Here is a 14,992-nt window from a genome sequence, read left to right as displayed (position 1 = left end):
ACCTTCAACTAGAACTACTCCTCTGTATGATCCAGTGCAGTTGTATAGTTGTGCAATGTGCGCACTACACTCGCAATATTTTTTTTTCCTTGTGTAGGCAGAATTAATTTTCTGTTGCTCGACAACTATTTCAAAGAGTAGTTTAAATCATGATAATTTATCTTCAAATTCTAAACAAAATTAAGACTAGCCTGAGATTTACAGACATGGGTAGCAGTCGACATTTACTATTATGAACAAAAGTCAAAACACACTCCTTTATTTTAGGTCCATTCACCATAAATCAAAATACATTATATGCTGTAAGTCTAAGGAAAAACGGAGTAGAAGCAAGTGATTTCTCCCAGTCAAACAGAGAACAAAGGTCATGATAATGATGGGGGGGAATTAAGTAAAAGTTCCTGTCCTACAATCATTTCCTGGGGTTAAGATTTTGAAAAGTCACTGACAGTGTAGTGGTACGCTTAGTGTCCTTGTTGGCAGTGTGGGTTCATTTCCCACTAAATCAAAGTGTGAATGTGAGTGTGAATTGTCTGGGTTTGTGTGTGTCCTGTGCTTGATTGTCCACCAGTCCCGGGTGTAGTCTGCCTTTTGCCAGAAGTCTGTTGGGCTCGGCCCCAGCTCGCCGTGACCCGGAGCAGGACGAGCAGTACAGAAAATTGATGAATACATTATTGAAAAACTGATGTTGTAGAAAGGCTGATATAGCTAAAAAATTGGAAATGACTGATTTTCACATCTATTTTCATGTGTTGTAAATGCAATCATCTGGTATCCCGATCATTTTTCTCCATACGGTAAATGGATCATTCCACAGCGGCATAATCCAAGTGAGCGGTGATTACGTTGGCTGAGTACTCCTGCAATCCTTCAACAAAACATCATCCTGTCATCAAGTATTTCAAAGAATTTGCACTAATTAGCTCCGTGAGCTAGCTGCCACTGACAGGGTTTGTCATTTTACCCGGCAGAAACTACGTTCCTAGTTGACGGTTTGTACGTGTTGCTCTTTGCCAAAGATAATTAGCCTCAATCTCTTCATTCACACACTTGCACATTTTCACTTGCAGCAGAGAGATAGTTGAGCCTGGCTGTTATGAGCTGTACCACCAGGAAGCTGAGGTGGGAAAAAAAACTAAACAGCAGGAAACAGTCTGACCAGCCTTGTTTTTTTATGTATAAAACACCAATCACTTCCCTGTAGGTAGTGTACTTATCATACAGTACTCTTTAACTGTCTAATGTGTGTTTTTACCTAATTTACAGTATATTTCTCTTAAAATTTCTGAACTTCAGACTTCGGAGCCACCATGAATCTATCCTTTCTGCCTCACTGGCAATCACAAAACTAACATGGTTGTCGTTAGATTTGTGATTGGATGAGCGATTGGAACTGAAGAGAGTGTATGTGTGTGTACGGTAGATGGACGGCACAACGTTTATTGGAGAACTTATATGATGTTTTAACTGTTCATTTTCTCAAAGAGGTTTCTGATCAACCACCGCTTGGCCACTTTTTAGCATATGAGAAGACGCTACAATATGGTGAATATTAGGGCTTGACTCACCCTCTAAATCCTCATTCGCTATTCGTATTGACTGATGAATGACTAGCGAATAAGAACTGAACTGTTACTACTGTTGTACTACTCCAAAATAATAGTCCATCCATCCATTTTCCGTACCGCTTTATCCCCACAAGGGTCGCGGGCGTGCTGGAGCCTATCCCAGCCATCTTCGGGCGAGAGGCGGGGTACACCCTGAAGTGGTCGCCAGCCAATCGCAGGGCACAAACAAATAACCATTCGTGCACACATTCAGACCTAAGAGCAATTTAGAGTCTTCAATTCACCTACCATGCATGTTTTTGGGAGGTGGGAGGAAACCGGAGTGCTTGGAGAGAACACACGCAGGCACGGGGAGAACATGCAAACTCCACACAGGCGGGGCCGGGATATGATCCCCAGTCCTCAGAACTGTGAGGCAGATGTGCTAACCAGTCGGTCACCGTGCCGCCAATAATAGTCCAAGAAATGAAAAATCCACTGACATGTTTTGGCTGCCAAGTTTTCGCTTCCACATCTCCCTCTTGGCCTACTTTAACCAGACTTTACCTTGGCCAACGGTAGAAGCCTATATTGCCTCTCGACGGCTTAAATCCTCGCTGCTTATTGCCTCCAAGCCTCGGAACAAGCTGCCGCCTTTCCAGTTAGCCAGCTAGTACTAGCCTGCTGTCATCTTTCACGCTATGTTGGATAAACTTTCTCAAATTCAGTCTGCCATGGGCACAGTCCACCTTGATGATAGATTTTTTCCAGCTTTGTTATGGTGCCTCCATGAATATTTGTGCTATTACTTGGAGCTAGGCTAATGGAAGCCGCCTTCAGTAGAGAGCTTTTTTTTTTTGTCAGCAAACTTTATTAGAGATCTCAGTGAAGCTACAATGCAGGCATGCGGAGAAGCAATGCACACTAAGTCAAAATGGCGGAGGCTGTAAACACCACAATCGTGGAATAATTTGTGTTTTTTTAAGTAAAGGCAGCGTGGAAAAAGTTGCATGTATGTTGTTCTTTGATTTGTTGTGATTCAAATGCAAAAATTATAATTCGGCGCTCGTTTTTTTTTTGGGTTTGTTTGTTTTTGTTTCACCCAGAACATTGGATTGACCACTGACTCGTTCGTAGCTCCAGTGAATGTCATACATAATGTCGACAACATTTTGTCACCAAAATTTAAAGAAAAATTAATAATCTGACTTTCTTGCCAAATTACAGAAAATTGTGAAGAGGTGGGTTTTTCTGCGAATAACCGAGGATAGGTTCCCCCAAAAATCTGTGAAGAGGCAAATTTGTGGATGCCAAACCTCAAATAACTGGGTATGATTTTAATGTGCACAAAGACTGAAAGTCGTATTGGCTGTATAATAGCAGCTGGCCACAGAGATTTCATTGTTTCAAGTAGACTCTCTGTTCTCCTATTACACTCAGGAGTGCCCAGGGATACAGGTACCTGTGGAACTTAAGTCATTTGCAATAATTGGAAAGGTCACCTGTGATATTAATCTTGTCCAAATCCGCTGTCTTTAATTTGTGCACGAAAAAAAATCCCAACCATATTTCACTAAACACGGTAGTTGTTTTATGACATTGGTCTGGTGCGAGTCAGCATCTCTGTGATTTAAAGTGAGTGGAGGTTGCCAGACTCTGCACAGCTGCCAGAGGTTATCCCTCTCTCCACTGTAAGCCACATAACATAGCAGGTGGTGCTGTGCCGCATGCTGTTCTGTGATGCACTGCCATCAGTTTCTGATCTCATCCACTTGGAACTGTTTTTACTCATCTGCGACCAGTAGTTTTACCCAAGTGCTGAAAGCTTGAAAATTAGCCAATTGGAAAAATAAATTGTCATCGTTTGCAGAGATAGAAAATATCTGAGGTGTGGCTTGATGCCGCCTACTATAAAGTTAAAGATTTTGTTACTGCAAAGCACAAGGTTTCATTCCTTAACAAGAAGTGAAGTGAAATGAAGTGAGCACCGAAGGACCGCAAAAACCAGACTAATGCACTAAAATGTCTCTGAACTACTACAAGACAACTTCATGTGGGGGCATTAGTTGTCTGCTGCTGTCTCCGAGTGCCTTGCTGTAGCGGATATGCTCCCGCAATCGGAGGTGCCACAGGGACTCCCAACCACTTGATAACCCCATTCCTCTACGCTGCCCTGCTGTGAGACGGCCACTAGGAGAATGCCTGGTGTACGTCAAGTGGACCTTAACCAAATTAGCAGCTTCCCGTCAAATCTTGATTCCTGGCTTCAAAAGACTCCTTCCTTGACCAAAAGGTTGAGGGACCCTCCCTCCAAGTAGACTATGTGGTGAATATTCAAACAGGCACATGAGGCGCCACCCACTGGTGTTGAGAGGAACTGCATACCTGTGGACACACCTTTGATGTTTGTTAATGGAAGATAAAATGTCTGTTTTGATATCTTACAAACTCTGTAGAAATATTCCAAATGTATGCCTTGGTGTCTGTGTCACAGGCGGGGCCGGGGATTGAACCCCGTTCCTCAGAACTGTGAGGCAGACACTCTAACCAGTCTTCCTCTACCGTGCCACCCTCACTTTAACAATAAATTATTATTATTATTTGTTATAAGTAAAAAGGCTTAAATTGGTAGAAGCCTTAATTTATTTGATAAGGGTGAAACTTCCTCAAGGTGTCCGTCATTAACTGTCGCCACAGAATGTATAGACAGACTAACCCATCCATGTGCACGCACGCATGCACCCCTGACATACACACGCACACACATCATCAATTTCATTCCAGCAGTGTTCGAAAGTACAAGGACAGCCAAGAATGGCCTCACTTCCACCCAGAGTGAATAAGTGCATCAGAAACCAAGAAATTGTTTTATTTATTTACGATATGCTTCGTTTTCCCGTAAAATGAATGAGACTCACAAGTTAAACTGCCAAATAAGACTTTTTAACAATACAGTCACTGAGAGCATATACATGCAACCATAAGGGAAGAAAATGGCAAGATAGGAGCAAAGTGAAAAGTAGAGACATATGTATGGAAATGTTAAAGAATGCAAAGAAAAGAGCAGTGCGGTACTGTACAGTACTTTCTTATCAACCAGTAGTTAAGGGAAGTAGCCTCAGTAAAGGTGCTAATCCGGCTTGCATTAGCATTTTCATGAATCCTGTGTCCGGGATTTGGCAGACCATGTCATTGGCTCAATTCACACAAAAATACATATTCACTCACTCACTCACTCACACTCACACTCACACGCACACACACACACACACACACACACAAATTCACAGCAACTGTGTGTTTTATTAGCCATACACACCCATACCTTATTCGAAGGGATACAGCAGAATTGAGAACCGCCAGAAGCACTTCCCTTATCTATTTAAGTGGTGCTCAGTCCTTCCTTAAAGTGAACATATTTCCTCTTCATTGCCTTCCAGCCAGTCTCCTAAGAATTTTAATAATCCTTCTTTTGTGGTATACCCATCCAGTATTTTTACACAGAATTTGCCATGAAGTTTGGCTAAACTGTATAGAAAAGGATTGTTGTCACATAAATTAAATATTATTTAAACCAAAAACTAATTTTAATCTGGGTAACTTGGAATTTTTTTTTCTTATTTCAGCAGTTAAGAGAAGAGGGTGAGATAGATTGTTTTGATAGTTATTAGATGTTGATTTCTTTAATCGTTTTATATTTTACAGTATTACACAAAACTGCACATGCAGCAAGCCTACTGACCTTTGTGTGAACTTCACAATAACCCATTAAGTTTTTCTTTCTTTGTTGGTTTTTGCTGCTTCTTCGTTGTTTATCGCCGCTTCTTCTTCAGGGTGGGCCGACTGTGGGCATCAGGGTTTTGGGTCTGGGCAGTTCCGGGGGGCTGGGCGTTGGTCCCGGTTCCGGTCGGTTCTTGATTCTCGATGCCCAACCCTACTCACGACGGGCGCTTAACTTGGACTCGCTTTGGCGGGCAATGACCGTTTTTTTGGGTGGCGGCTGGCTCCTTCGTTGGGCCCTGTTGGTGGCTGGGGTCCCCATGCTCTCTGGGGGTGATGGGGGCGGTGGCAGCGGTGGGACTTGCTGGGTAGGTGATGGTGGCCGGTGGTCCGCTGCCCGTGCCCCTCCCCTTGGGACTGGTTGGGGCACTTCGGTCAGGGTCGGAACCTCCCTGGGTCCTGGATGGTCGGTCCCCTGCTGGATGGGCTCGCTGATTCTTCTGCCATGGTGGAGGGTTGTACTCTAGTGCCATACAGGTGACTAACGTATAGAAATATTATACCCTATCCTGGACGAGTTTGAATTTAGCTTTTTTATGGCAGCTTGTCCACCAAGTTGGTGGAGTGAGACGCTCAGTGATAAACCTAACACAGTGCTTATCTTGTTTTACACAATCTGACATGTATCAGATTTTTTTTTCATGTCAATATGAATGGTACAATTCATTTTTATTTATTTTTTTCCAAATCCGACCCAGTCCTCTTTAGTATGTGGATATAAATTGGATATGGATCCGATGCAAGTGCAGTCTGGCCGCTCATGTCGTGCTCATCTGGCCTATAAATCATCAGAAATCGAAAACCATCACAGTTGTTCGACAAAACAGACGCGCGCAACAAGTAAAAGGCAGACGAAGGAGCAGAAAATAGTTTTTGTTGAAGAGAAGGTGCCTTGGAAGTGATAAATATATGGGGAGACTGGACAGTTCAAGCACAAAATCCTTGAAATGGCCACAAATGCATAAAGCGAGACCTACATGCGGGGCCGTATTTACTTCTATAAACAGCACCTCTTGTTGGTGTGCATGCGTGTCACTTAAAGGAGATAATCTGTTCATGGTAAAAGTTTGTTTTTATAATGTGAACGGCTACAGAAAAAGATCCAATTTAACAAAAAAGTCAGAATTGAGCATCATTTCCTGCAGTGTGAATATAGACTTAGACGTCTTTGCAGAACTGTCTGATGGATAAAAAGCTCTAGTGTAGTTATGTAGCAAGACCTGTAGGTGCAAACTAACCTTGCTATAGATCCGTCCATCCATCCATTTTCTATACCGCTTATCCTCACGAGGGTCATGGGTATGCTGGAGCCTATCCCAGCTAACTGCGGGCGAGAGATGGGGAACACCCTGAACTGTTTCTATACCACTTACCTTGCTCAGGGTTTTAGGGTGCGAAAGCCTATCTGAGCAAAAGGCAGACTGTCAGCAGTCAATCACGGCACGGAAAACAAACAACTAGCCACACTCGCACACCGTCAATGAGTGGCAATTGAACCCATCCAGCCTGCACAGAAGGTACGCATGTAAACCACAATGTCATCAGTGACTTCCAATTAAATTAGTCCAATAAAATCTTGGCATAAGTCTGTTGGATCCAGTAAGGAGACATTTTATTGCAGAGAAGGCTGACAGCAGCAAGATAACAGATTGCTGTTGTAAAGTGGAGACTATGGATTAAACCAAGTATTGCCAGCAAAGCTAGAACAGACAGGATAAGACCAATGAGAAATCTACTCTCGTAATCCATACTGTATTGGTACCGCCGACTTAGAACCCCCAATGATCAGCTAATACAGTACAAATCATACTTTTTAGTATCTGAATTTAAATAAAAAATGCATCAATAGCAAGTACAGCCACAAAACCCTATGTACAGAATATACCATGTGGTGGAGAGGGGGCAAGTGAGTTTCTAAATAATGGACTTTGCTTATTTTCTAAGAAAAAACAACGCTAAATTTCCTTTTCAGTTTGGTGACATTTATTTGGCCAAATATTTTCTATTTTCTTTGTTTTGCAGGCATTGATCATTGATGCGTATGCAACGGACCGTCCTGAGGGAGTGAATAAAATCAATCATCTGCGGTCAAACAAATGCTTCAGCATTTGGGAAGGGATTGGCATCTTCAATGAGATGACACTCTCTTTTTCCAGTCTTTTTGTTCGCTGCCAAATCTTTGTGGGAAGGATCCCACAAAGACTGTGCCAAATTGGAAATGTAGCATAGTTGGTCATGAATACCTACATATGCTACTTCACTGAGCGGGACTGTATGGCAGAGTGAGTTCCAAACGTTTTAAAATGCCATGTTCAGATAAGCTATGACAAGAAGTACTACAGAATAAAATTGGTGGTGTATCAAAATAACAACATAGAAAAAAAGATTAAGTTTGCTTAGGATTGATACTTTACCAATAGTGGACTCCTCAAAAGAGATTGTGTTAGAGGCTTTCCCCAAAGCGTTGATTGCAGTCACGTTGACTTTGTATGGGAAGATCGAGAAGACCTCTGGAAAACGTACATGGCAGCGATTCTTATGGATGGAATCTTTCTGTACCTCCAGTGAACGCTGGTTATGTCTAGAGACAGAAAAATGACAGACAGAAATGAGAAACAGAAGTGTGTTGCAATAAGCTGCAAAAAAGATTTTCTTGATTGCGTTAAGATCAAACCCCCATAAAAAGATCCACCACAAGGCTGACCAAATGATTGCCCTTATTATCTTTCAGTCATTCAACTCCTTATTATCACTGTAATAGAGTCATAACGATTTTGCAGTATTAATGAGGACCGCCAGCTATGCTTTGAGACGGGAGGATGAAAGACGAGGAAAAAAAAACAGGTGATGGAGACAAACATCTTCGGTCTCCTCCAACTACGAAGTATAATGTAAGAATGACAGTACAGTATTTACCACAGCGTGTCAAAATCAAGGCTCCTGGGCCAGAAGTGCCCCACAAAGTCACTTTATATTGCTCCAGGAGTTTTCTCCCTTGACCTCTTGAAACTACCTGCGTAGTATTCTTGATTGTGTGGTATAATGTCACTGCCGGCTGGACAAATTGGTATGTAGAAGGCAGTGGCAGCAAAGCATTTTTTCAGTTTGTAAAAGTGCGAGACACAGGCTGAACATCAGGCAGCCAATTTCTTCCATTCACGGCTGTGCTTTGGCTACCATTTGTCTGGTTTAACTTCAACTTTGTATTGTGAATGTTTTTATGGGGTAGTTTAGCATGTTAGCTAGTTGAAAGCCCTAGCTTGACTGTAATCAGACACAATGATATTTCCCTTTGAGATGTATACTGGACATGTTGGGTACATTTATTGCTGTTCATTTTCAACAAACGGTTTAATGCAACAATATTGTAACCAATATGTACTTGTGGTAATTTAGTTTCACGGTATGCAACTTCAATAAATACCAAGAAAATTAAAGCCTTTCCGTTTGTTGGAGAAACCACATCGTTTGTTAAATGTCTAGCTGAGCTTAGCATTAATCAGCAAGCGCAGTATACTATTCATCCATCCATCCATTTTCTGAGCCGCTTCTCCTCACTAGGGTCGTGGGCGTATGGAGCCTATCCCAGCTGTCATCGGGCAGGAGGCGGGGTACACCCTGAACTGGTTGCCAGCCAATCGCAGGGCACATACAAACAAACAACCATTCGCACTCACAGTCATGCCTACGGGCAATTTAGAGTCTCCAATTAATGCATGTTTTTGGGATGTGGGAGGAAACCGGAGTGCCCGGAGAAAACCCATGCAGGCACGGGGAGAACATGAAAACTCCACACAGGCGGGGCCGGGGATTGAACTCGGGTCCTCAGAACTGTGAGGCTGACGCTCTAACCAGTCGGCCACCGTGCCGCCTAAACTATTCATAAAAATTATAATAAACAAATTCAGGGGCATCTATGTAATATGATGTAGCGATTATTAGGTTTCCCACATGCTGCTTACACCAGAAACAGCACATTTTCCATTCACCAGTCATTCACCTTTTTATAAACTGATCTTTTTGCAGCGTTCAGGTCAGCTTAAGGTCTATTAACATCTCTTGTTCGCTTTCTCTGGTCTGAATCAGTTGATGGGTTCAGAAACAATGTCCCTGTGCCCCCTGTTCGGTTCTCACAGTAAGTACCAAAATACTACAAATTAGTTTTCAATTAAAAAAAAGTAGAGCGTGCCAGTGTAAAAGCCCCTTTAGTTTTCAGTTGCTTTTGACAATACATCCCTCAAAATCTTGACTGACTAGAAATATCATAGGGATAGTGCAAACACAGCACTTGCGGTTTTAAATTAGGTGAAGAAAACTTTTTCTTAAAAGCCGTAGCTATTTTCTTGCATTACAAAATGCGTTATTCAAAAAATTGTTAACAGAAAATTTCAAAATGACTTACTGAACGTCCACTTCAAAAGTAGTGGGGATGTAGGTTGAGTGCTGCTGGTGCCAGCTGCAGTAGAAGCCTTTGGGATATGTATTGGATCTACAGGAGACTAGTGGCTCCCGAGGGGAAACTGCAGTGAAAAAAAAAACAGAATAGATGGTGATTATTTGACGCAAATAGAATAATTATCATATATGGCTGCAAGTAAGACACAAGATGCTCTCCAATCAACATCATTTGCAGTTGACAACATTATCAGTTATTTTGATGGAGTAATGAACAGTTGTGTGGGGGGGGGATTTGGTTGAAAAGTTGGAAAAGAAGAGTACGGAGGCAAGATTGTATGTGAACAAAAGTAGGATAGTGTAGCGGGAGCGTAACAGATGAATGAGGGAGGTTGTCCAGAAAAAGTGATGTTATGCCAACTCTGGCCTCCCTCGAGATTAAACTCTTTTCTTCTCAGCTAGTGGAGCACACACTTGTCTACCACTCCCTCTTCCTCCCTGCGGCTCTTTGCCCTTTTTCCCAGAGTTATTTACACTACATATAAAATATAGTACTGGCCTCCGTATAGCAGAGATATTTGAGTGGTGACAGAAGATAATTTTATTTGCCACTATAAATTGATCCACAAACCGTTTCACCTGTTTTAAGTGGCGGAAAATTCATTTCACACTTGACTGCTTCATTGGTCACAGTCAGTACAGTATGTTGTTGTACAGTATATGCATGATATAAGAGAGATTATTACATTTTTAATATTATAGATTACATACATTAGGCACTACATTATAAGCACTTGCACAGTTTAATGAGATCCAATTGCATAAAAAGTATGTTTACAAAGAAAATATGCATTAAAAATTCTATTTTTTTTATTTATTTTAGTGGCTGTGCTGAAGAACTGCTATAGAGAAATGCTTAATGTTTGATCCAAACAAACATCCAACCATAATAATAAACAGGTTCCAAATGAGTACTTTTGCTACAGTTTCAATCAAAAATGAGCAAAATTACCTAAGGCAAGCATGAAAGTGTTATTATTTTGGATCCAGCTTATGCTGTTTAGGGTCACAGGGCTGGAATTTATCCCCATTGAGTGAGGGCAAAAGGAAACAACACCATAGATAGTCCACGGTGGGCTGATCATCAGTCAACCATATGGCAAGTATCAACAACGCATTTAGTCAGAACTGATCCCACACCAGTTTCACAAAAGTCAGCTATGTGAACCACTACACCAAGAGTGGCCCCCATTTGAGGAATATATTTTCTATTTTTGCCTTCTGAGTCATTATTAAACTCCCCCCTGCCCCATTATAATAGTAATTTATAAAAGTTATGCATTCCCTTTCCTTTATGTGTTCAGTGAAATCAGAGGTGGCCTGCAAACATAAGGATAGTAAAACGAGCACATTTTTGTTGATTCAACCTTGGCAGACATCCAGACACTTCTATTGTCGTCCTCGTTGTCAAGGCAGACAATTTGATACAGTACTTATATTGGATAACATTAGCTTGTGCAACTGTACCTAATAAAGTGCAAGTGAGTGTTTACCCTTAGTGATATGTCTACTGATAACAGATCATTCTCCATTATGTTCAGTTACATAACAGAGTTAAAAAGTGGGAAGGAGTCCATTTCTCTGTAAGAACTACAGTATTTGGTCATGGAATGTAAGACATGAGAAAAACTGCATGATTAGCTGCGCAGAAGAACAGCTCAAATAATAGCATTGTCTATTAAAAGCATATTCGGATAATGTTTTTCTTACAGTATATCTTTGGCATTGACCATGAATTATGCAAACTAATACTGCACTATAATGCACCGACTTTGGTTTGGTAAACCAGAACTGTTTGAAGTTTGAGAGTACTCAGACTAAGAGAAATGCTAATCATAGTGAACCAAGACAAAAAGAAAGACAAACCCTTGAGTGGAAAAAAGTAACAAAAAGAAGTCAAAAATTGAATATCGAGGACCTTATCTTATACTGCCACAAAGACTTTGTTCCCCATTTGTCAAGGCTTATATACTGTATGTACACACTCTTTTTTCGATGCAAACACTCTCTAGGTGGGCGGTTATTCAACGTTTTAATATTTCTATATATTATTCCTACTCTTCCTTTTTTTTAAAAGCACTCACATTATTTTGTCCTGTATTTACAGTGGCAAAGCACTGGCAAAGTGCAGGATAAATACTGTTAAAATACTTTACTGCAGAAGTATTCAATGTAATTAAATTTCAAATTTGTAATTTATTGTTTTTTTTTTTAGGTTTTGATAGAATTCACAACTGACAGTGGGGTGTCTGAGTAATTTCTGATATCGTTATTTCCCTCTCACACCCAGTTAGCTGTATTTAAGCAGTCACCACAGCAACTAATTAACCTGTCAATAGCATCAACAATGAGGTGTCAGGGAGGAGATCTAATCACACACAATCAATCACAAAGACTAATTGGGGCCATCTTGATCAATTTGTCTCTCATCTGAGAGCTTCAGTCAAAGTTAAAGTCAGATACACTGGTGAAAACAAAGACAAACACGCACACACGCGCACACACACACACACGCACACGCACGTACGCGCACACACACACACACACACACACACACACACGCGCGCACATTGATCGCCAAGGGAGACAAACGCAAACCCACATTGATTTGGACCAGCAGGGATTCCTGTAGGCTTTGTAGAAAGAACCCTAATCAATGGAAGCATCTTATTAAGAACTTGAAAGTCATACATTTAAAAGGAAACAAATCAAGACCACTGCTTAGACAGTTTACCAGATATTTAAAAATACATAAGAAAAAACAAGGACACAATACAATAACGTTAAATGTAACTATCCCAATTGCATTACAATTGTTGTGAATTTTGACAAAAAGAAGGTTTTGTGTTGAACCTTGTTTGTTGATTAAAAAGGTTTTTTTTTTTATTAGGGTTACACAAACGAAACCTATTTGTTTGTGTAGAGGAGTAGTGTAGGGGCAACAAACCCATTCAAATTCAGTGAAAATGTCTGTTACTGTGTGGTGAAGAATAATGACCATTTAACTGAAAAAAGGAACTCATACCTAAAAGAAAAACTGGGACACTCATCTCTGACCTGGCTGCTCAGAACAATATGGCTAAGTTGATAACGCCAGGCACAGTGATGGCTAATAATGTTGCTAATGAGGACCGTTATGAATGTTTACATGAATGAATGTGCAACAACTCATATTTGCATGTTTGCACATTAGCATGGTTTATCGTGATCTTAGTATTAAGAGATTGCACTCAGCTTTTAAATGTTAATATTAACAGGGGTTACAGGTGTATTACAATAAAAAAAAAAGATAAAATGTTACTTAAACTGAACACAGTCGAATCTGTGCAGAAGCACAATCACACAGCAAATACGATATAGGCAGTTTGAAATAGTGAAAGTAATATTTTGTACATAATTATTAAATGGAAATTTCCCAACGTGGATGACACCTCTGTCATGTGATGTCGATACCAATGCCAAACCAAGGTATTCTGATGTAAAAAATAGCACATTATATATATATATGTGTGTGTGTGTGTGGCAAATGGCAAATTGCCGAGCTGCTGCAGAGTGCAGAAACCACTTCCTCATGGAGAACCAAGATGCAAGAAGCATCATTTGGAACTATTCACTAGTACTCGCTCTTAGCGGTGTGCTAATCAGTTTGCAACCAGCGTTAGCATGCGTAAGCACAAGTTAGCATTAGCACTCACTAACGTGTCAGCAGATCAATCTGGAAATTGGGGAGTTGGAGAAGAATAAAACTCCACCCGAATGCAAAAGGGTAAACGACTTAGTATCCAAGTGGAGCAAAGAGGTCCACTGTTTGAGTGTCGTTGCTTTGTACGCAATCAACAGCAGCCACTGAGTGGGTGCAAATGTATTGTTTACAATGGAAGAAATCAAAGGCAAACACAACAATACTGCATACTAAAAGCTTATATCATGTATAATTATATATATATATATATATATATAATGCAGACATGTTTTTTTAGAAAATGACTTAAGAATGTTATAATTTCTGTTATACATTATCTTTCGAAATCATTCTCATATTTTGAATTAATATATTATTATTATTGTATAATATTATATTAATATAAAGTATTTGAAGTTGTTTTGTGAGTTTTCATTCCACTGCTTTTACTGATGTTTTAGATTTTTGCCGTGGTATCATTTCAGTACCGGTATTAAGGTATTTCATGCATGTATAGTATTAAAGTCAGAATTTTGGTATCGTGACACCACTACTCCCGATGTGCCCAACAACACCATGACTTTTCCAACATTAAACACACTGCAGAATGTGCTCTCTATTAGGCTCGTGCCACATGCGACACACACATCCTTCGCTAGAAATCATAAGAGGTCCTTTGAGCACTGCTCAGTCTCATTCAAAACTCTCAGTGAACTGGCACTTAGCCACTTGTTTCAGATTCAAATCGATTGTGTCGACGTGTGAATATGCTTTGAATGAGAAGATGGAAGAAGCGACGGATGCAATGAGTCAAGATCTTGTTTGCCAGCGACTGTGTGAGACATCCACACTGCTGCTGAACACAAGATCTGACCTCAATTCTAAATCCAATAGATGCCTTTTAAAGTTGCGATGTACTTCAGACACTTATTTTCATTAAATTCTTAATAGGATCTTGTTACACATCAATACCTCTTTTTTATTTTAAGCACAAAACAATCTGTATGAATCAACCTTTCAAACAGAAAGACATTCAGTCAGCTGAATTTCAAACGTTAGTACATTTTTTTTTTTTGTTCAACTAAAAGCAAAACATCTGTCAAAGCTGATGTTGTGTTGTATGTTGTGTTACGAAAGAAATATAAATGCTTTATTTTTCTTTATGTCAAATATCCTTTTAGAGTCTGAGCTGCCGAGAGGCACAACTCATTTAGACAGATGGCTTTGGTCTCCGTTTGATTCCAATCCAACCCCCACTGCATTTTAGATTAGCTAAATCATGTGTAATTGGAGAAACAATGATGTCAATATAAAATAAATAAGTAAATATGTAAGTAAGTAATAAAAGGAGGCACAGAGACGATGTGGTGCCTTTTTGTCCAGACCAGCTGGCGTGACAAAAGGTAATATAATTGTCCTGAAATATTTTCATCCCTCCACTGGAGAGCCATTAGATCCAGTCATTATTTGTGTTATTAAGTAAGTTATTTTTAAAACAAAAACACAACAAAAGAAAAATAACAAAACA

At 40.3% G+C, this 14,992-nt stretch overlaps 1 protein-coding gene across 3 annotated transcripts in view; it reads right to left on the bottom strand.

The window, feature by feature from the left end:
• cntfr (ciliary neurotrophic factor receptor) overlaps nucleotides 1-14,992 on the bottom strand; it is a 332,427-nt gene that overhangs the window by 26,283 nt on the left and 291,152 nt on the right. For all 3 annotated transcript variants that reach the window (XM_061747260.1, XM_061747261.1, XM_061747259.1), the window contains exons 5-6: nucleotides 9,730-9,847; nucleotides 7,742-7,908 (exon numbers count right to left, since the gene is read on the bottom strand). In XM_061747260.1, coding sequence (XP_061603244.1) covers nucleotides 7,742-7,908; nucleotides 9,730-9,847 — 285 coding nt within the window. The remainder of the gene's footprint in view (nucleotides 1-7,741; nucleotides 7,909-9,729; nucleotides 9,848-14,992) is intronic.

Source organism: Phyllopteryx taeniolatus, chromosome 15, assembly GCF_024500385.1.
Source record: "Phyllopteryx taeniolatus isolate TA_2022b chromosome 15, UOR_Ptae_1.2, whole genome shotgun sequence".
NCBI classification, from domain to species: Eukaryota; Metazoa; Chordata; class Actinopteri; order Syngnathiformes; family Syngnathidae; genus Phyllopteryx; species Phyllopteryx taeniolatus.
The sequence above is the reverse complement of the archived record's forward strand: the minus strand, read 5'-3'. Positions and strand labels throughout refer to the sequence as shown.